The sequence below is a fragment of the Taudactylus pleione genome, unplaced genomic scaffold (genome assembly GCF_031769625.1).
Source record: "Taudactylus pleione unplaced genomic scaffold, aTauple2 ptg000129l, whole genome shotgun sequence".
In the NCBI taxonomy this organism is placed as follows: Eukaryota; Metazoa; Chordata; class Amphibia; order Anura; family Myobatrachidae; genus Taudactylus; species Taudactylus pleione.
In genome coordinates, this window is record NW_028284531.1 from 17800615 (window position 1) to 17823917 (window position 23303).

The window sequence follows — 23303 nt, forward strand, 5'->3', positions numbered from 1 at the left end:
TGCTGGTGGGTACACACCTGACAGGTTTATCTGCAGATGATGGTCATTCATACACACTGAACAGCCATCATCTGTTTGTGTCCCGCCCTCTTTCCTCGCGGCTGCCACTGTGTGTGTACGGGCGGTCTATAGATCACCCGTATACACGTGCCGATGGCAGATATATCTGCTGACATATCTGTCCATCGGCTGTGCAGCACAGCCAATGCGATATGTCGGTGAACGCCGACGTTCACCGACATATCGCGGGTACACACTGGCCGACGGGCAGCAGATATATTGGCCGATCAATTGATCGGCCAATGTATCTGTCAGTGTGTAAGTGGTCACTACCTCCTCAGTAACTGGCTTATTCAGCAATATCAAAACATACTAATATTCATAGGTCACACAAGGAAACTACTAAAAACAAAACCATATTTTCAAGATATAACCCTGAAATGATTATATTTATGTTTTGTACCCTTTTTAGAGGGGCAGAGATCCTGTACAGTCTGGCCATTAATCATGCAAGGAGAGCTGGCTTGGAAAGCAGATACCCGCTTTCAGATTATGCTTTGCTAACTGATGCCAGGCGCAACCTCGGACTCTTCCAACATCACGATGCCATCACTGGCACAGCAAAGGAAGCTGTGGTTATTGACTATGGTGTGCGGTAAGAAATAGCCCCAATGACAGAAACATCCCACCAATCATTGCGTGTGTGTGCGCTCGTGTGTGCGTGTATTGACTATTTTCACATGTGAATACTTTTTAACTGAATAATGTCATACTGTGTAGTGTGTTTTTAAATATGTATGCAAAGACGAGTAAGAGTAATCGGATCCTGAGCAATCCCATGAATAAAAAAGTTTGTATTTTTGTAACATAAATAATTTTTGTAGAATGTAGGAAAAATGTTTGTTGTTTGAACTGTGCAGTGCAATGTCATGTGTGCAATGTCATGTGACTACCATGGCAACCACAGTCACATGGCCCATGATGTAGTGAGCAAAGAGGCTTTTGTACCTTTCTGAGCTGTGTTTAATTGTAAAATCCTCCCCTCCCTTTGCACCCACCTGCTTTCACATGACATGCTGAGCTCTGCCAGCCTGTGTAACATATAGAGAGATTATGAAAAGGTTATACAGTTTTGTCCACATACATCTAGTGTGAACGCCATGTGACTCGGTAGCGCTGAGGTCCTTTTATTGCAACTTTCTCCCTTTAAAATGCATCTTATTTGCAAATAGTACGCACAAGCAGCTTATTCTGATTAAAATGATATGCGGCACGCCTATGTTCTGTGTGTGACTGCGGTTACATCTGCATGCGAAATGCTACGTTACAGTGTCAGCGGCTGTGACACTGTAACAGCATTTTGCATGCAGATAGAGCCGCAGCGGCACACAGAATATAGGCGTGCCGCATATCATTGTAATCAGCATAAGCTGATAAGCGCATCACTTTGCAAATACAACACATTTTAAGGGAAACAGCTGCATGAAAAGACGCTCAGCGCTACCGCTATCGAGTCACGGCATGGCATGACTAGAAGGGCTGTTTGTCGTGCAAGGAGGCTAGATGTATGTGGACACATCTGTATAATGATTTGAAGGACAGTTGAGACAACGATTGATACTTAAAATTTACGTATTCAAAGAAGAAGAAAAATAAACCATCTGCGTGGGATTGTGGTTTTAAAATCTGACCTTCTTGGCTAACCTTCTTTTGTTTAATGGTAATGTATCTGCTCTTTGCTTCTCCCTGATTTGTATCTGGTGGCATATCTCTGCATGTCACGTCTCTGCATGTTCATATCTCTGTCCTACTTAGATTGCTCCATTCGCTGATGAATATGAAACGCATCTTAATTAATGCAGCCCACTACCTCGTTGTGGCAGACAAGGAGAAGTATCACTATGATCATTCTGTGCCGTTCCTCAGCACGGTAATTATACTATGGACACGACAAGCTAGTATTACAAGTCTGTTTTCAATAGATCAATTTTCAGCAATGTGAATTAATAAGTCCCATTGCTCCTTCCAATGAGAAAAAAAATTACGAAACACAAAGAGGGGTATTCAATATGAAACGTTAACCTCGCCGTCGAAAATTGCGCCGCACATCGGAGCTTTTGCCGGCGAAAAATTATCGCGCGCGCCCCCGTTTATCCCCGTATTCAATATGAAATCGACGAAAACGGGACCCGGCGATACTTGGATTGGCGAAAACAAATGGGAATTTTTTGGAAATAATTGTAGGACCCCTACATGTACCCCTACCTGTATGTGTTACTACACATACAGATAGCTCCCGAATGTCAGCTATCGACACTTCACGGGCCTTGCAGTCCCGTGAGCCAATCAGCGGCAGCGCTCACTGTAGAGCGCCCGCTGATTGGCTCCGGCAACTGACAGTTCTACAGTCAGCGCTGCCGCTGGTTGGCTCTCTGGACTGCAGTGCCCCGTGAAGTGCCGATTACGGGCATTCTGGAGCTATCTGTATGTGTAGCAACACACATACAGATAGCTGTGTTCCGTGGATCGGGTAACGCATTTTTTTTGTTTTAAAACACCCATGGATTACTGTGGAGACCAGCGCTGGATGTAGGTGAGTATGAAATCTTTCTTGCAGAGCCATGTTTTTGGGAGATCCTACTTGGACAAGGGAACCGAACATCTGGTATAGGTAAGTATGTGTGAATTGGTAGGTATGTGTAATAAACTTATACTGGACACGGTGTGTGTGTTTTGTCTTTTTTTAACTATTTATTTTACAGTGAAATTACAGGTGCCGCATGTCTGCTGGCACTTGTAGTTCCACTGTAAAGTACAATAGTGTGACATTATTTGGTCCCCCTATTACACCCATACCCAGCGCTCCAGGGGTATGGGGATGAGCCCCAGGCTTCAGCGTAAGCCTGTGATGCTCGGGAGAGGGGGGACCCTTTTTTGGGGGGTCCCCGACTCCCCCGAGATCACCGGCTTGCGCTGATCGACTTGGGGTGTAATGCTTTGGACCTGGAGCCCCGGTGATTGGGTCTCCGGGCTGTGGCATTACACCCTGGTCAGTTGGGTCTGGTGCTGGTCTTAAATATAGGGGGTACCCCACGTCTTTTTTGCCCCCTATATTTAAAACCAGCACTAGTCCCTGCAGCCTGGTGTTGGTCTCTAAAATACGGTGGAACCCTATACATTTTGTTCCACGTATTTTTAGAAACCACCACTGGCTGGCAAGCCTGGGGCTGGTTTGGCTTTTGGGGGGGACCTTATGTCATTTTTTTTTTGTAAATTTTTGCAACTTTTTTTTACAGGTTCAACAAAAACAGGAATTTTCGGAAAATATTCTAGGGAACCCCCTAAAGATGTGTAGACATGGGGGATCACTATGGGTGCCCCCATTTTTAACTACTGAAGGAAGTCGGGGTTTCTAATAGCCGCGCCAAGTGCATAAATGTGACTTTGAAGAAAATGATGCAGAAGAGCATTTAGAATTTTTTTGGGGGGGAAAAATAACTATGCCCAGCAAATTTGGGGTACTTGAAAATGGGGGTCATCATATTTTAAAGTTGGTAAAGTGACTTGAAAAAATCGTGAAAAACCCACCTGCCGCAAGCAGCTGCAATGAAAAAAAACACCTGGGGCATACTTGGGACCCCCCCAGAGTCACTTTCGCTATTTTTTAACTTTGTCCCCCAACATTTTTTTTTGGGCCCCCAAATTCAAAGTGCTTTTTTTGGGGTGTCCCGATTTTTTTTTTTCTTTTTTACACAGATCGTTTCAAGGGGTCATTCTGAAGGGTGCAGGCTATTTTTTTTAAGCCTGCACCCCTAAACCCCAATTCTGCACTTTTCTTCGCCACCTATTCAGTGGTGAAAAATTATCCCCATTTTTTTTTCAAAGACTTTTCGAACCTGCGAAAAGTCTTTGAAATTGAATACGGTGTAAAACCAAAAACTCCAAAAATTACGTCATTGGTGCGAAAACATCGCAAAAACTGAGTTTTCGCTCCATATTGAATACCCCTAAAAGTCTGTGTTGGAACAAGGTCCAGCTCTGAAATCTAGAGACATATAAAGGACAATATTTATATATGTGGCTTCAGTTTTCTATTAGTAGGCTACTGTTTTATGTCACTTAACAATTGCAGAGTTTTGTGTTAAATGTTTATTGCAATTTTCTTCAACACACAAGTTAAGCAATTGTGTACAGTAAAGGACAATCTTGAAGCTATATATAAAGAAGTAAAACAGTAATTGCATATTCCATATTTTTTCATGTGAGCACAGTATTGATTCTTTTTTTAGTTTTATTTAAAAACTGTACAAAACATCTTAAATAATTTAGCTCTGTTTAGAGGTGGCAACAGACACTGTCATTATTGTTAGCTTAGTTCAGATGTGGTCCAAGGCCAAAGATGAACACTTTGGTCATGATGCAGAGTTGAGCTTATGGCTGTTGTGTATCCTCTGCACATGATGAAGACAGAGCGTGCGCAAGCATCAGCTATGCACAGTCAGATGCTTTTTAATAACATCTTTACTTGGCACTGATGGGGCTAATTGGGCATCCTCACCTAGACATATGTCAGAGAGGGCATGTTCACAGAATTTTGGGCTATGCACGATTGCAAGCTAGCATAAATACGTCTGTTTTCCATTGCATCTTTTGAACCAAGCTTAGGCTGCTGCAAGTGTATCCTGATGAAGTTTACAAGAATCCAACCAAGTGTATGGATAGGGAGTGGGTGCACACATATGTACAACTCTGCATAGGAGCAAATGTCCGCATGTAGACCCTCTCGCTAGGATGCGTTCGCACGCAGGCCTCAGCAGCCTGAGTATGCAAATTCTGCGATTGCAAGCAAGACATTAGCATGCCCACTAGGGCCGTATTCAATTAGCCGCGATAAGTCTGTTTCTGCAGAAAAGTATCGCTGGTGACGTAATTTCGCCTTGCCAAAAGTTTCCTCCGTATTCAATTCCAAAGACTTTTTGCCGCTGCGGAAACTCAATGCAGTGGGACCTGTAATAAATTTTCGCCTATGAATAGGTGTCGAAAAAAAGTGCAGATTTGGGGTTTTGGGGTGCAAAGCTGCGGGAACCCTCCTGCACTCTTGGGACAGTCCCCCAAAGGTAAACTGCATTTAAAACAGTTTTAAAAAGTTCTTAGATCACCCCAAAAAAGTACTTTCGTTTTGGGGACGAAAAAGTCCAAAGTTGGGGGACAAACTTGTAAACTAGCGTAATAGACTCCAGGGGGGTCCCCAAAAATGCCCCAGATGTTTTTAAGTTTGCAGGTGCTTGCGGAAAGTGGATTTTTTTACGAGTTTTAAAACTTCACTTTAGCAACTTAAAAATATGCTTGCACCCATTTTCAGGTACCCCAAATTTGCTGGGACTATTTATTTTATTTAAAAAAAAAAAAAGCAAAATGCTATTCTTCACCACCTCTGCAAAGGCACTAAATAGCAGCTATTGAGACCGTTTAAGTACCCCAAATACCTTCAGCAGGCCTATTTGGGGGTTAAGAGAGTGAACCCAATTGTCAGTGCATCGTTTGGGGGGTGTCAGGCTGATTTCCCCAAATCTGACAGCACTTTTCACAAATTACAGTTTCGCCGGGTCCCGTTTTCGCTGATTTCTAATTGAAAATGGTGATAAGCGGGGACACGCGCGATACTTTTTCGCATTTAAAACCAGCGATGTCGGTAAAAAGTACACCATGCGAAAAGTACGGGACTTTTCGCGGCTAACTGAATATGCCCCTATGTCTTGCTATGCGATCGCGGTATGTATTTAGACGCCCACCAGCCTGACACAAGATGCCCACTTTCCCTTCCAGGAAGTGTATTACACAATCTGTAACATCGGACCCATACGCATACCCTACCGCAAGCACTGCGAGTGCTGCTGTGTGTAATTCAGCCATGTGACGTGTATTATCACGCTGCATCTTAATTATGCATGCCCCTGAAACGGCGTTAAGATGCATAGACACGCCTGCGTTCGCACCACCACGACCCCGTTTCCATCGACCACCCACAAACGTCTCGTCCTGACACACATTCTAGAGGGCGTCTATGTATAGGGTGCGAATGCTTCCCGATTGCATGAACTACTTCGCGCACGCGCACTGCGTCTTGTACGCATGCACACATTGCAAACATCAGCAGGTTACGTGCGAACGCAGCCTAGCGAACGGGACTGAATCAGGCCCTTTGTTCCATGCATGCAATGCGAGAGCATCCACAACTAATTTACATTCAACTGTGCAACAGGCCTTTTGCCCTTTATTTTGCTTTTAAATAATGTTATAATTATTATTATTGTTTATTGATATAGTGCTTGCAATTTATGCAGCACTATGTAGAGAAAATATCATTAATGTCTGTCCCTGCCCTAATGGAGCCTACAGTCTAAGGGCCTGATTCAGACCCACTCGCAATCGGCTGTCCGCTCGCAAGTGGGTCGATGTTGTGCACTGCGCATGCGCACGATGGCGGGAGCACCGTCGTGCGCATGCGCCAGACGCGACGAGCGAAGGACTTTCTTTCGCTCGTTGTGTCTGATCAAAGGGGGCGTGCTGTCGATGTTGATTGACAGCACGCCCCCTTTGGTAGGCGTGCCGGGGGCGTGCCTCCTTGACGGGGGCGTTCCCAAGGGAACGCCTACCGTCAGAAGCCGGCCCACTGACATCACTAGTGATGTCAGTGGGAGTGATTTTGGCTCTGATAGAGCCAAAATCACTCCGGGCCTTGCGGTTGAAAAACTCAACCGCAGGCTCCGGCTCGCAGTGGCGATGGTCGTGATGGTCAAGACCATCGCGGCCATCAAACTGCACGCTCGTATAAGCTGTGGGTGGTGACCCACAGCTATACGAGCGTCCAGGAGGATGCTCCATAATTATGGAGGGCGGCCCTCATTCAGAGCGTGCGCTCTGCTCAGAGCGTGCGCTCTGCTCAGAGCGTACGGCTCTGAATGAGGGCCTAAATTCCCTAGCATACAAGTGTTTTTGGAGTGTGAGAGGAAACTGGAGCACCCGCGGGAAACCCACGCAAACACAGGACGAACATATAGACTCCACACAGATAGGCCATGACTAGTAAGTCATGACTCAGTGCTATGAGGCAGTAATGCTAACCACTATACCACTATGCTGCCAATATGTCATTTTGCACCCTTTGGTAATTAAAGGCTATGTAGTATACAATAGTCAGTTTACCAAATAAACCTAGTAAATGTTAAAGGTTATATAGCCTAGCAAATGTGTAGCTACCATTGTATTTTGTAAATTAGCAAGATTAATCTATTGCTGTTCACTTTCAGGATGATAGCCGGATGACCCAGGAAACACTGCCAGAGAAAACGGTTATTAAATTAAGTACATCTCCAAGGTACGCTGATACATACATCTCATGTTTTAGTATATTTAAATGAATGATTATATTTATGTAAATATTATATAATTTGGCTTCCTAATGGTCCTTAGGTCCTAAGTGTGTTACCATCTCTCTATATATAAAAGAAAGTTCCCTGTTCTGGGGTCTGTGTGTTCGTTCAGGCTAATCTCTTGAACCACTAGGTGGATTTTGATGGGGTTTTCACTGTTCTATACAGCATTGGTCAAGGAAAGTTTAGGTGTATGAACTATTCATCTGTGACAAGTGGGAGTCGAGCAGTGACTATTTTAGTGAAGCAGTCACAGAAAAAAAAATCTAATCTTACACCAAGCTAAAGTGGAGTAGCTGTCCATGGTGTTGAAACAGCAAAGTGAGGGCCGAGCAGAGCTAGCAATGTTCACGGTTGCTTAGCAGCAGCCTAGAGAGGGGAGGGAGTATGAGCCTGAGCAGGATCACGTCGGAGGCAGAGAGAGCCTCCAACGAACCCATGAAGATGCCCTCATGCAGTCACTGTAGCCAGGAAGGAGCCAGGGGAGGCATAGCTATCAGGAATTTAATAAACATAAACAACCATCGGAACACCATCGAATGATTTCCATTCGATGGTGGCAAACATCAGTCTGCCACCATCAAATGGTAAAACACTGCCATCGTAACACAAACATCGATGGTTAATAACCATCGGATTTCGATGTCCATCCCTACGCTGAAACTGCAGGCGGACTCCGGCCAACTCTCTCCCACCGTTCAGTGCTCCCTCTCCAGCATGATGTTCCCACTCAGCCGTATGGCCTTGGTGAGCAGGAGACGCCTTGGTAGTCAGCATTGGTCTTGGGCACTGCACCGCGACGAGGAAGCTCAACAAGATTCCCAGGAAATACAGAGGACATTGCTCATCGCCAAGTTCGGCAGCTGGGGAAGGGTGCACATGGAGGCTGTGGAAACATGCACAGGTGCCCCAGCCCCAGGCACATGCTGTTGATAATGCTTACGGTAGCTGTAATACAAATCTGTCATCCATGATCCTTCTGCCCTTCCAAGCAAATCCCAGTGACCGGGCCCCAGCCAGCTGCAGGGTAGCAGCAGCAGTGGGGGTTGTGGTGAGAAGCAGAGGGTTGTGGTGAGATCCAAGGGGCTGTGGTGAAATGTAGGATGTTATGGTGAAATGCGGGGGGCAGTAGTGAGAAGCAGGAGGCTGTTGTGAGGGTATGCAGTCAGGAAGTCGACGGTCGAAATGCCGACCGCCAGCTTCCCAATTGTGCAGTCCCGACGGGACTAATGATAGGCATCAAAATCCCGACTCCTATCATTATCCCTACGCCGGGAGCCCGATGCCTGGCATACCGAACGAAGGTAAGCCAGGCGTCGGGCGCGGACAGCCGTGGGGGGAGGGTTAGGCACCACCCCGGGGAGGGTTAGGGTCAAGCTAGGGGAAGGTAGGGTTAGGGTTAGGCACCCCCCGGGAGGGTTAAGTTTAGGCTGCGGGGATGGGGAGGTTAGGGTTACGCACTAGGGGGGAAGGTTAGGGTTAGGCACCCCTAAGGGAGGGTTAGAGGGGGGGAGAGGATTAGGTATAGTTAGTTTACTTACCCATCGAGATCTTCACTGGTGCCGGTCATCCGGCTTCGGGATTTGAACCGCCGGACATAGGTCCGGCAGTCATTCATACCGATCCTGTTGTGAGATGCAGGGACAGGAGTGAGATGCAGGAGGCTGTGGTGAGATGGTGTAGGTTGTTATGAAATGCAGAGGGCTATGGCGAGATTAAATTACTCCTGTGCGAAGCCAGGGAGGGTTGCTAGTCATAGATAGATGTTAGAGACAGATATTTAGGATCTTTAAATAATAATTCAGGCATATAGTTGCGTCAGTGGTTTATGACTTAGAATGCAATTGAAATCCTTCCTTCCTCTTCCTCTGGTTTCTCATATCAAAGATGTGCTCAGACTCTTTTCTTTGGCTGTGTTATAGGTATGTGGTAGTCTTCAACCCAGTGGAACAAAATCGTGTGTGTGTGGTCTCTTTCCTGGTGAACACACCTCACGTTCGGGTGCTTACAGAGGAAGGACAGCCGATGGCCGTCCAGCTTAGTCCAATATGGCAGTCTGCAACTGACATGAACCCTGACGTGTACCAGGTCAGCAAATAAAGATATACATGTCTGCATGTTTACCCCACACCGTCCTTGTCAGCCCTGACTCCTGTATACTGGCTGGCGCTGCAGAATAAGTGTAGTGGCACCATATAAATGATGATGTTGCTTATTTGCTGTTAGGTCTTCCTCAATTAGTGGATCATCTGTTTCTCCTTCATCCACTAGGGGACACTGGAGTTCAAGACAGTGGGGTATAGACGGTGGTAGAGTAGAGCCTGGCACTTTAAATAATTTAGAAGTGTGACTGGCTCCTCCCCCTCTATGCCCCATCAGCCCCAGTTTTAAGAATGTGCCCGAGAGAGCCGGTCACATAGGGCTGAGCTCCAGCCCACACTTAGTAATTTTATCTTATTTTCACTTTATTTTATATTATAGCTTTCACAAAGCATTGAGGACAGGCTGACAGAGAACTGCATCTGTCAGCCTGCTACATGGAGGCATCAGGAGACCCGCCACCACTAATAAAGAGTGTGTGTCCGGGTCCCAGGCACCCTGGCAGTAGCTCAGGGAGGGACACGCCACAGCTTAATATAGAAGCTGTGTCCGTGCTTCCATATGCTTAGCCGCAGCCCTGATGCCAGCAGTGGTAAGTATAATCTCTTCCCCCGACTAGCGAGGGACTGAGGTAGATCTGCGGCCCCTCCGCCCCCATATAGCTGAACTAAACAGCTCAGCATGCTAATGCTCCAACTGGGTCCTTATTTTAGAAGTTCCCCGTTCTATGCCCGGCATAGGATATGCCAGATCTAACTAGGGGGCGGAGCTACCGCGCATAGAGTCACGCGTCCAAGCCGACATCCCCCTCTATGAGGAGAGCGGTAACAGCATCCCTGCAGTCTCCGTGTAGGAACACAGCTATCCCGCATTTGTCATTTACAGGCGCTGTGCTGACGGATGGGGAGCGATCTCCCCTCTCCCTGCAGTAGAGAGGCAGTGTTATCGGCCTCTATTACGGCTCCTTACAGAGCAGCCCTATAACGGATAGAGCCTGTGACGGGGACTCTGTTCCCGGCGGTAAAGGGGCGGGGCTTAGCTCCGACGGCCATGCTCTGCCAGGGAGAGCAGGGCGCCTCCCTTCTCCATAGCAGGGAGAGTTCTGGGCCCACAAAGAGGCTGCATCCACCGCGAGAGGCTCAGTGATGAAATACAGCGCGGACCAGTGCCTGCAAGAGCAGTAGCAACTACCTGCATAAACGCAGTTTAGTTCAGTGTACACCTGCTGCACTGCTGGTGATGTCCAGCTATTGCTGCACCCTCCCCCATCCTCGCTCGGTTGCGCATGCTGAGTGATTCAGGATCTCCGCTTATGTGGTTCTGTTGAGGGGGCAGCTTGTTTCAGTCGGTGCTAGTCAGGTGGAACCATTTATACAACACAACTATCAGGTTTCCCTCTTAAAAGGAAAAGCCTTATACAGCCTCCGACTCAGCGGAGCCCGCCGCAGCTGAAACCGGCTGAGTCCGGGTCTCCCGCCATGCCAAGCTGCATATTGCTCCTCTCCTGTCTAGCAGCGGAGGTGTTATTTTAATGGGGATTTGTGACAGGCGGTGCTGCCACACTGTCACTCTTGTGAAGCAAGATTATCATAGGAGGAGAGACCGTGGTGTCCATTCCTTGTCGTCCCCCCCTTCCCTTGCTCCAAGAACAGCGCTGTGCAACCATAGTGTTCAGCGGCCAATTCCCAGTAAGGCTTTCCTTTAGTTATATAAGGAAAGGGACCTATGTGTGGTGCATCCTGCACTCCAGCAGTGACATAGTATTGTGTTTCTCCTCTGCCTCACATGAGGGTGAGCTTCCCGAGGACGCGCTCTGCACTGTAGCTAGTGGCGCGGCTCTCGGTAATTGTATTCTGCGCCAAATATACAATTCCGACTAAAAGCGCTGTTCTGACGTGACATGGTCCCACCATTTGAAGGGGAGGAGCCACATTTTGCAGCGCCAGGTATTACGCCTGTCAAGCTTCCCCTTGGATCTATAACAAAGGGCACCTAGCTGACTTCTGGACTTGCTCTCCGGTTGGCGCGCACTCCGCACGCGGAATGAGCTTGAATAGCTCAACCACCTAATGCAGCGGAATGGTGAGCCATACACAGTGGGTTCTAGTCCCATCTGAGGGAATTTATTTATCATAGCCTGTGAAGGCTACCTTATGGTACACTAGTTAGCCTGCCTAGATGAACATACATATATGTGGCAGCACATATACTATATTATAAGCTGGTTTTAAAACCTTCCAACCAGCCTTCTGCGCTTCCCTTAAAAGGTATGCATATGTGCATCTATATAGATTTATATCTTATGTGCTCCCTTGACAGCACGCACAAGAATAAGTTAGTGACGCACTGCCGGGGCAGTGGTTGGCATTGCTGCCTCACAGCACTGAGGTTGTCTTTGCATTCCCACTTCTAAAACCTGGTGCATCTGGAGCTAAAATGGCTCACCTGATAAGGCGGGTACACCAGTAACAGAAGGGTCCCAGGATCGAAACCAGTCTGGGACAGCGTGCTGCTAACATATCCTACGCCGTAGCAGAATGACGGCCACACGCGGCACATGAGCAGTCTCCCTGCTTGGAAGTAGCCACATGTATGTATGTATGTATGTATGTATGTATGTACAGTATGTAGGTAATATATTTGTATTTTATACTAAGCCCTGCTTTAGAACATATACATGTCTGGAATGAATTTTGTCCTGAGGCTCAGTTTCTTCCACGGCTCTAACTATGCTCATGTTATATTAAAAAAAAAAAATTATTGTCCCTTGCTAATCTTGTAGTAGGTACGAGTAAGCATATGTGGATATATATATGTATCACTTCTTATCCTCATAAGCAGGGGCAGGATCTGTTATTAGTTTTATATCTGATACCTAGCACTCCTGACGCGGTAGTTGGCACAAGAACTCCGCTTTACACTATCTCTTCCTAAGTGTGTACATATCTGTATGGATGGATATGTTTGTATGTATATATATATATATATATATATATATATATATATATACATATATATATATATATATATGTGTGTGTGTATGTATCTATCTATCTATCTATCTATCTATCTATCTATCTATCTATCTATCTATCTATCTATCTATCTAAGTATGCCTATACTTTCACAATCATTAGGTTACCTATAATGTCACAGATGGGAAGCTGCCTGAGATTACCAGAAGCTGTAGGCTATATCAGTATATATTAAATTGTGGCTGTATAGACAAGTCATGTTCTGCAGCTTACATAGGGATAGTCACAATTTCCTAAGGCATTGCTTCTAGTATGGACCTGATACAGGTCCTGGGGCCTTCTTGTATCTACACACATGTAATAACGATATGTACTCGAGGGGTTATAGTTCTGTTTCTGTCAGGCTATGACACCCCTTTTCGGGGGACCTATTATTATTTACATCTACACTCCAGTGGCGCACTTGGTAGTGAACTGATTTGACACCAGGAATGCAGGATATATATTATATATATATAGCATGCTGATCTCCTGGTCCAGGAGTCTGACAAGTAAACTTACTATGTTGGCATTAACTCTTCCTTTCAAAGAGTTTGCCTTCTCATGCAACTATGTTTATGAATATTTCTTAATAATTGGGAAATCCTGTTTTTTAACCCTAACTGGGGTTATCACTACAGATATATCCCTTTTTTACTTGGGATAACTAACGCACTCTATGTACAGGTACCTGTCTCAGCATAGATTCCGGTACTCCATATTATTGTCATGTCGCATATCTCAATAAAATGAGTCTCTGAAGGGCCCCTACGTACATTTCCTATCAGTTTATAAAGAATCCAGGTTCTCTACCTTCCTCCAGGCTTACTTAGTTAATTTACATGAAGGCCCAGGGCCACCCGCCGATATAGGCAGGGTTCAGGCCTGGATTGTATTAGTTTGGTGGGCGTAATACGCACTTCACCATTATCAGTGTTAATGTAAGGATGTTATGCTAGCAGACCATTTTTGGGTTATATGTATGATCTCTATATGGATAAACATCCCTTATGGAACACGCTCCGGTATAGAGTCCTGTTGTACAACCTTCTTGTCTCCACTAACCTTTTGCTAGTTTTCTACAGTATTTTCTACTGCAACATCGCCAGACTAAAGTCTGTGCTGTAGAGCATTGGTCTTAACCTACTGAAGCTACACTCTATACCTGACGTGGCTGGTTGCTGTGAGATGGAAAAGGTCAGTGACATTCTACATAGCGTCCAGAGGGCTTCTGGTCGCTCACAGGTAAGCGGGCTTACTCCACTAAATGCCTTGGAAGAGGCTCCTATTTCAGGCAACCTGACATTACATAGCCGTTATTCTCCCTTACGCACCCTAGCTGCTGTCCTAGCAGCCATCCGCTCTTTTAATCAGTTGGCTCTACGTTTTAGAGCTTTCCTGGTGTGTGGGTACATTGTTCCAACATTGAGCTTAGTTACACTATTCTACTAGAATCTGTTGGGGTTATGGACTGAATTGCACATCTTTCTATTAAAGTGAGACAGTCACTATGTTCCACGCAGGTGGGTTTTTCCGTTCAGCATCTGTTGCTATTTCATCACATTGACAAGTACCTGACGGGTACCTTCATGGTTGTCTGAAGTGCTCTAGCCTTGCTGTATGGGATGCTTCCCTATATTGGTAGCGCTCCCTGGCTGGCTGTTGCATCCGTGCTCTTTAACTGCTAGGGTGTCCTGGTTGTTTCAGACTATGTTTGGGCCAGCAGTTGGTACTGACTACGCACTTCCATCTTTTTGGAAGAGGTCTGTTGTTTAGGGTTTGTTGATGTGGTTTCTTTTCTACTGCAGGGTTTCAGTTGCTGCTTATCCCTCTGTTTCCAGATTGGGTTGTACTACTGTCTGACCCTCTGAAGGGATGGTAGTCTCAATCTTCTCGAAGCCGCCTCTGCCTCATTCCCAGTGGGATCTCCACTCGTTTTAGACTTCTATGGTCTAGCCCTTTTGTTGGTTAAGAACCTTGTAGTAGTTGGACCTCAAGACTGTTTCATGGTGACTGTTCGGTCTTGCCTTTTGGCTCCCTGTATACTCTTTGTTAGGAGTCTGTGGACAGGATCAGCTTTGTATCTGTAGATTGGTATCGTTACACTTATATCTATATGAGTTATGTCCAGCAGTGCTGGGATTCTGCTGTCTGCAACTGCGGCAGCTTACGGTTTCCGAATCTGGTACGGTTTCTCGAGTTTTGTTCTTGGGTTACTGCCCTTCTCCTAAGGATTCTGGTTGGGGTTCTCTGCTCCCAACGGTCCGGCTTGGTCTGTTTTCCGATGAGTTTACAGTGTTCTGATGCTTCTCATCTGCAAATGTTTTCTCACTAGCTGCTTTATTCCATTCGATTTACGTTGTAAGTTGTGGAATTTCTGTGACTGTTCAGCAAGGAGTTCTAATTGTCTCCTATGCTCTACGACACTTGATCCTCGGCTCTTGCCTTCCGTTGGGCCTCCGGTTCTGGGAGGTTCCTGTTTCATTTGGCTGAAGGGTCTGCAAGTTCTCCGCGCTTCCCACCCGGGAGGTTGGCTTTGGGACGTCTCCACTGTCTTGAACTCCAGTGTCCCCTAGTGGATGAAGGAGAAAACAGGATTTTGGTACTTACCGATAAATCCCTTTCTCCGATTCCACAGGGGACACTGGACGCCCGCCCAGCGCTGCGTACATGCCATTTTGTTGGGTCCTTATATGGTTGTGTGACTGCATGTGTTCCCTGCAGTGGTCCTCTGTTCTCCTTCAGTCGGTTTTGTTCCGTTCTGTGGACTTTCTCCTTCTCCTGGTCTTCCTATTGTCCTCCGTCTCCTCTCGGGCTCAGTTCTTAAACTGGGGCTGATGGGGCATAGAGGGGGAGGAGCCAGTCACACTTCTAAATTATTTAAAGTGCCAGGCTCTACTCTACCACCGTCTATACCCCACTGTCTTGAACTCCAGTGTCCCCTGTGGATTCGGAGAAAGGGATTTATCGGTAAGTACCAAAATCCTGTTTTTGGCCCTAAGGGCTCCGTTCACACCTGCATTTCTAGTCGGAGTACTTGCAAATCTCATAAGTGGAATGAACTAAGGATCAAAACAAGGCATGCCACTGTGGCCTCTGAGGGTCATGTGCAATGTGTATTACATACTTTACCCTTACCCATGGGATACTTGTGATTCATCAAATTAAGAATGCGAGCCTGCCTCACAAGACCAGGTGTGCATGCACCCATAGGTAGTAAGGCGAGGAAGTGGGGCTGGTCCAGGCCATATATTAATTTCAAAATAAAAAGCAATCACAACCTTATTTAAGACCACATTGTCTATACTCGAGTGTGTATGTTTTTAATGATTGTAAATTAGTTCAAATGCCTTCACACTTTCTGTAGAGGCTTATACATTGATGATAAAACATAGACCCGTATTCAATTAGTTTCGCACCCGTGATACTGTTTTCAAATGCCGGACTTTCCGCCTATATCGCGTATTTTAGCTACGCCCCTGCTATTCGCCTTATTCAATTCAAAAACACGCAAAAACGCAACCCGGCGATTGCATACCCGGCGAAAAGTCCTGTCAGAATTGGGGAAATCAGCCTGACACCCCCTAAATGATGCACTAACATTGGGGATCAATGTACATGCCCCCGAATAGCCCTAATAAAGCTATTTGGGGTACTTAAGGTGTATCAATTTCTTCTGATTAGTGTATTTGCAGTAGTGGTGAAGAATAGCATTAAGCAGTATGTTTTGGTTAAAATAAGTAGTCCTGTCAAATTTGGGATTCTTGAAAATGGGTGCAAGCATGGATTAAACTTTAAAGTCGCTAAAGAAAAGTTTAAAAAAACTTGAAAAACGCACCTGCAGCAAGCACCTGCAATTCAAAAAACACCTCACCCATACTTGCAGACCCCCCCAAAAGTCTATTTCGCTACTTTTTAAGTTTGTAGCCCACTTTGCACTTTTTCACCACCTTTTTCAAAGAAATTTTTTGGGGTGTTCCTCTTATTTTTTTAGGGGGTTTTTTACGCAGTTTTCCCACCTTTGCACCCCAAAATAGCGATTTTGCACTTTATTTCGACACCTATTCATAGGCAAATCTTTTTCCCTATTGCATTGCATTTTCTCGTACGTGAAAAGAGTTTGCAATTGAATACGGAGATAAGTTTCCGCCTGGCGAAAAGTCGCAATCGGCGATACTTTTTCGTGGCTTTTCGCCGCTAATTGAATACAGGCCATAGTCTAGTGTTTACTGTATATTATTCCCAGACTAATCCTGACAGTGATTTGTCTTCAGCAGACATCACTCCTTATATCAAGGTTATTTTAAAACTGCCCAAGTCCACCAGGAATAAATAGCACTTAATTACTTTAGAGGAAATATCCTGGAATAAGCATATATCAATTGTATGTTAGGCTTTCAGACACTGGAATATGAGAAGTTGCTTGGCAGTCGTGGTGGGTGTATGGTTAGGTTCTGCCGTGACTTTGACTGATCAAGGACACTCTTACTTTAAATGTTGGGTTGTTTGGTTAGAAAATGTCTGTTCCCCTGTTGCAGGTATCTTTCACAGCCCGGTTACCATCTCTCGGACTTAGCATCTTCCAGCTTTACATGTCATTTGATGCACACACTACCCTTAAATCTAGTGTCCGTGTATATCTCCATGGGAGGGATCTGACCATAAAGAAGCAGGATGTATTTCCGGTCAAGATTTTGGAGTCGAGTACTGACGACTTTTATCTGGAGAATCAGTATATGCAGGTGTGGTTCTCTGGCACCACTGGTCTGTTGAAGGTGAGAGAAGGGAGATGTCCCCTGATTATCTGTATATAATTTTTTACCAATGGGAGAGATGCACTTACAGGTACTTTACTTATATTTAATACTAGTTGCCTTTATTTCCAGGTCCCATAAATGCTTCTCCCCCATTACCGTACCACTTGCTATTTAAATTTGCACTTTTGGATAAGAAAACCCAAGCCAGCACTTCTCTCACTGGATACCCATGGCCTCCTCCAAGCATAGAAGACAACTTTTTAGAATGTTTAGAGGTGCTCATCTTACATCACTCCCTCATATGGCTCAAATACACAACAGAATTGGCTAGTGACTGACCAAATATTGGGCGTGCTCATGTGCCTACAAAACTGGCTCTATGTAGACATTTTTGCTGGGCTCATTCTTTTGTCTCACAGCTCTGGCCAAAAGCTAGGGATTGCGTAATACTTCAGTGGGGGGTATAACCAAGTGGCCCAATGAGGAGTCTTAAGCACAGAAGAATTAGTTTAGTGTTAGATGGAAACGTAAGTTGCATTTTTTTCCCCTCAACTGGGTATTTTTTTTTTTCTGCATCCTTTGCCCCATTTTGTACTTACGGATCCCTGCACCAAGAGGTCTGTAACGGAGGTTAGAGGGGGCACATAGACACGGTCAAGATATAGCGTAAAGGAGTGACTGTCAAATACAGCCCAGAATGACTACCTAACAGGCGCAAATGAGCTTGTTTTGAGGTGTGGGTTCTTGACCCCAGGTGCAAGTTGCAAGCTGCTGCTGCTGATAATAGCCACAGGCCACTGCTGATTCGCCAAAAACATCTAAGACACACCCAATTATGCAAATATCGAATAACCGCTACAGAGCCGTAACTAGACTTTTTGGTGCCCTTTGGTAACCTTTGGAAAAATGAAAGTAGAACTTAGTGGACGTGGAAGTTATTCTTCTATACCGATATTTAATGAATTCATGGTGTAATGGAAAAGTATTTTGGGTTTCATATGAGATCTGTATGCTGTTTAGAGAATGTGTTTGTGTTAGGATTCATGTAATTACTTATTGATTTCTGCAGGGTATTAAACGAGACAAAGAGGAGCAAGAACAGAAGATTAACATGGAATTTCTCATCTATGGAACTCGTACATCCAAGGACAAGAGTGGAGCTTATCTCTTCTTACCGGATGGAGATGCCAAGGTACACAGTAAACAAATCCACGTGTTCCATTTTCTGAGTAAATCGAGGGTCATCCTTTGTTTGCTCTGTACTTGTCTAATATCTGATCAACCAGTGTCTAAGTTAATGTACACAGGCTGAATTTCTTGAAGATCTCAGAATGTATGTGGGTGGACAAACACATTTAGGGGCCGATTCAATTAGCCGTGGACTTAACGCAAGGTTTTAGTTCGGAATTATTAACTTATTTCTCACAGTAAGCCATAGCTTCCGGGCTAAGTGCCCTGAGCTTACTGCCTGCATCTAGCCCTGGAAGCAATAGTAAATGTGCTTCTCACTCCAGAGGGTGCAAGCAGAAATATGCGTTACGTGCACCCTCGGGACTAGTTGTGGGCTTACTGCGGGCAGTAATTGTATAGCTCCGGGCACTTAATGGCTAATTGAATTGGCCCCATAGTGAATCATTTGTCTTCACTTAAAATGTTCTCTATATTCCAGTATAATACTGGTGCCCTGTAGGGTGCACCAATGAGTTCTACTAGAAAAGTATGAATGCTACCTTCTGTCCCCTAGAAGAAGGGATGAAATTAGGAGCAGATCAACTTGTGCTTATGAAATGGTCACAGTGTAATTTCAGTGACAAGTAGCAAAGTAGTTGTCTAAGAATGTTTTCTCTCTCCCCTCCTGTTCTATGTGTCCGCAGGGCAAATATCTTATTATCTAGGAATGTTTCAACACCCTTATCTATGCAATAATCTTCCAGAGGTGTGAGCAAAAATTAGCGATGTTATGCCGTATGTTTGCAGGTGCAATGCTCATCTCAAATCTTCTAACAAGATAGGTCTCCATAAGTTACAGGTGGTAAAATAATGTGCAAGGCAACTCACCTCTAATTGTTTTTCCCCCTGGCAATCTAACTGATTAACTGCAGAATGTTTAGCAACAGGTAATCTGATAAATATTCATTAAGGGGCTGTCTCTGAGTGGGGAGCAAAGCAAACAAAAGTAGTAACAATGTTGCACCATGTTGCAGTGCAGATGGAGCAGATTTAAAATGAGCAGAGAGATTTGGCTTCACGAGAGATGGAAATTATATTTTGTTATTTGGAATTAATGAGCATTGCCTGGTATAAGATGATTGTATGTGTTCACAGCTGTATACACCCAAAGACCCACCAGTGGTAAGAATCATTGAGGGTCCATTCTTTTCGGAGGTGACTTGCCACTTTCAACATGTTCAGCAGGTCATGAGGCTATACAATGTACCAGGTCAGTGTTTCTTCAGGTGACAGTAAGTGTGCACTGGCTTTTCTCTGCAGTGCTCAAAATGTTCATTAAGATGTTAAAAGATAAGTTGTGATATGTAAAAGAGCTAAAACAAACACAAACACTTGATGTTGGATGGGTGATATTTTCCTACACACAGTAGCTATTCTACCAGTAATTCCATTGGTGAACAGTGTACATGATGGACCTTTATGAGCTCACCAGATGCCTTGGTTTTACATCGGACTCGCACATGGTTGGTTCGCCCAGCATACTTCAAAGACACTGCTAGCTAGAAACACATCTAGGTGTTCAGGTAGAAGCGCATTTAGGTTTGCAAGGACTAGCGGATCTAGGTTTATAGTGGGAAACACCTCTAGGTTTACAGGGAGTAGCGCATTGAGATTTGCAGGGGATAGTGCATCTTGGTTTACAGGGAGTAACAAATGTAGGTTTACAGGGAGTAGCGCATCGAGACTTACAGGAAATAGTCCATCTAGGTTTACAGGGAGCAACGCAACTAGGTTTACAGTAGCATATCTAGTTTTGCAGGGAGTAGCACAAGATTTGCAGAGAATAGTGCATCTAGGTTTACAGGGAATAGAGCATCTAGGTTTACAGGGAGTAGCACATCTAGGTTTACAGGGAGTAGCACATCTAGGTTTACAGGGAGTAGCACATCTAGGTTTGCAGGGAGTAGCGCATTTAGGTTTACAGGGGGTAGCACATCTAGGTTTACAGGGAGTAGTGCATCTAGGATTGCAAATAAATGTGCATCTATGTATGCAGGGAGAAGTTCATCTGTTTGCAGGGAGAAGCGCATGTAGGTTTACAATGGGAAACACATCTAGGTTTGCAGGGACTGGTGCATCTAGGTTTGCAGGGAGTATGTACGCCCATGACACTCCCACAAGTCATGTCAGTTCCACGTCTCGCATTGTGGTCACCATGTGCCGTACTGAAACGCCCAAATTCACATAAGGACAGATACGGACAAGTTTCGTCTGACTCTGCATATGTCGGTCATATTCAAAGATATGTAAATTCACATCTGCGCATGTGCTGTATACAAAAACTCGCTTATGGCACCTGTGCAGCGAGATCAGAATTAGACATGTCTAATGTACTGTCAGGGCATAGTAATATATTTGTGAATATTGTTAGTACCATGTTGCAAGTCCATGTCCCATTAAGATTATACCCACATTGCTAAGTATAGCTATTTTATTTTGTTCAAGTAAGAAGAACAGAGTGAAACTGGGCTGAATAAATCAATACCAGGGTTTTGGGTCCATTCCACTGCTCTTCATCAGTTCTGATAAACAGCTGCAACGTTTCACCCCTAGATAAACAGCCGCCTAGTTATTTATGGAGCTTATTCCTGCTCCTGCATACAATTACAGATGGCTTTGTAACAACAAATCTGGCAGAGAGCGATCCTCTCAGTTTATTAAATAGAGCAAGGATGAAATGGTTGAGGCAGAAAGAATGGTGGATCAATAAAGCAACACACCCATAATATGGCATTGATTTATTATCACCACCACTTTACATTGTGCTCATCCTGTGACTCTCAGTCACAAAGAAACAGTTACTGGGCTGCTTCATTATTATCCATGATTTATTTATACAGCAGAGATCAACACAAGTGAATAGCGCTTTGGGCTAGCAACACTGGAACCTAACTGGTTTCACAGAACTTAAGAGCTAATACTTTATTTTCATCAGAGGGATATTATCAGAGAGTGTACAACAACCATGACATTATGGTCAGCAGTGCTATAGCCTAGGTATATTATCAGATACAACAACCATGACATTATGGTCAGCAGTGCTATAGCCTAGGTATATTATCAGATACAACAACCATGACATTATGGTCAGCAGTGCTATAGCCTAGGTATATTATCAGATACAACAACCATGACATTATGGTCAGCAGTGCTATAGCCTAGGTATATTATCAGAGAGTGTACAACAACCATGACATTATGGTCAGCAGTGCTATAGCCTAGGTATATTATCAGATACAACAACCATGACATTATGGTCAGCAGTGCTATAGCCTAGGTATATTATCAGATACAACAACCATGACATTATGGTCAGCAGTGCTATAGCCTAGGTATATTATCAGATACAACAACCATGACATTATGGTCAGCAGTGCTATAGCCTAGGTATATTATCAGATACAACAACCATGACATTATGGTCAGCAGTGCTATAGCCTAGGTATATTATCAGAGAGTATACAACAACCATGACATTATGGTCAGCAGTGCTATAGCCTAGGTATATTATCAGAGAGTATACAACAACCATGACATTATGGTCAGCAGTGGAATGCAAGCCCTTGTGTTGGGAGCGTTGTTTTCGTTAGATTGGGATTAGTGGAAGAAATAAGACTTTTGTAAATAGACGTAGATCTTTACTATCAGTAATGACACAATAGTTAATGTTAATAAAAACATATATTTGTGAATATTGTTGGTACCATGTGCAAGGCGACTCACAGTTTTGGTTTAATATACCTTTAATATTATACCCACATTGCTAAGCATAGCTATTCTATTTGTTCAAGTAAGAAGAACAGAGTGAAACTGGGTGAATATAGCAATACCAGGGTTTTGGGTCCATTCCACTGCTCTTCATCAGTTCTGATCCACAGCTGCAACGTTTCACCCCTAGATAAACAGCCACCTAGGCTGCATTACACTATTCTACTATTTACTTTGAAAACTTTTAAAATGTACAAAATAACAATATTTACTTTCTTCCTTATTTGTGTACCTCTGTTTTTTTTTGGGGAATGGCCAATGGGATATATGTTCCATCCCCACTGGGAAACAGTAGCTATAAACAATGTGGTCAATTCATAGGTGCGAGGTGCGAGTTGCTTAATTCTCTTCGTATTCGCATATCCAATTAGCACTGAACCAGTCAGAGTGATTTTGCATTTTTCCATTCGCACCTCTCTGAGGGTGAGAGATGGAAGGGAAAGTCTTTATTTTAAAGTTAAAATGTCGGGACACCGTGCTGATCTCCTTGGACATACCCCTCCCCCCCCCCCCCCCCCCCAATGACTAATTGGGCATTTGGAAGATTGCAATTAACGTGTCATTTTTTTGTTGTAAAAAAAAAAAGAAAATTGCCTCAAATTACCCCAAAATCAACATTTTTGTTCGTTTAGACCAGTGATTCCCAACCTCGGTCCTCAAGGCACACTAACAGTCCTGGATTTAGTGATATCCATGATTGTGCACAGATGGTTAAATCAAAATAACTGAGCCACTAATTAAGTCACTTGTGCTCAAGTATGGCTATCCCTAAAACCTGGACCATGGTTGGGAACCCCTGGTTTAGACACTCCACATTTAATGACAGTATTTTTAAATAAAATAAAAAATTTATTGGGGGGGAGTTATAATTTTATTTTTTTTGCATTTAAAAACAAACAAACCCACAAATCAACTATTTTACACCATTTAAAAACCTTCAGTACTTTCCTTATGCCCAAGAACAGCCTTCTACATGGTCCGACTAACAGAATTATACATTT

General features: G+C 44.4%; 1 protein-coding gene across 5 annotated transcripts in view; it reads left to right on the forward strand.

Annotated features, from left to right (window-relative positions):
• MAN2A2 (mannosidase alpha class 2A member 2) overlaps nucleotides 1-23303 on the forward strand; it is a 109704-nt gene that overhangs the window by 72563 nt on the left and 13838 nt on the right. For all 5 annotated transcript variants that reach the window (XM_088472907.1, XM_088472905.1, XM_088472903.1 and 2 more), the window contains 7 exons: nucleotides 473-655; nucleotides 1816-1930; nucleotides 7311-7378; nucleotides 9356-9521; nucleotides 17086-17322; nucleotides 18374-18496; nucleotides 19630-19744. In XM_088472907.1, coding sequence (XP_088329033.1) covers nucleotides 473-655; nucleotides 1816-1930; nucleotides 7311-7378; nucleotides 9356-9521; nucleotides 17086-17322; nucleotides 18374-18496; nucleotides 19630-19744 — 1007 coding nt within the window. The remainder of the gene's footprint in view (nucleotides 1-472; nucleotides 656-1815; nucleotides 1931-7310; nucleotides 7379-9355; nucleotides 9522-17085; nucleotides 17323-18373; nucleotides 18497-19629; nucleotides 19745-23303) is intronic.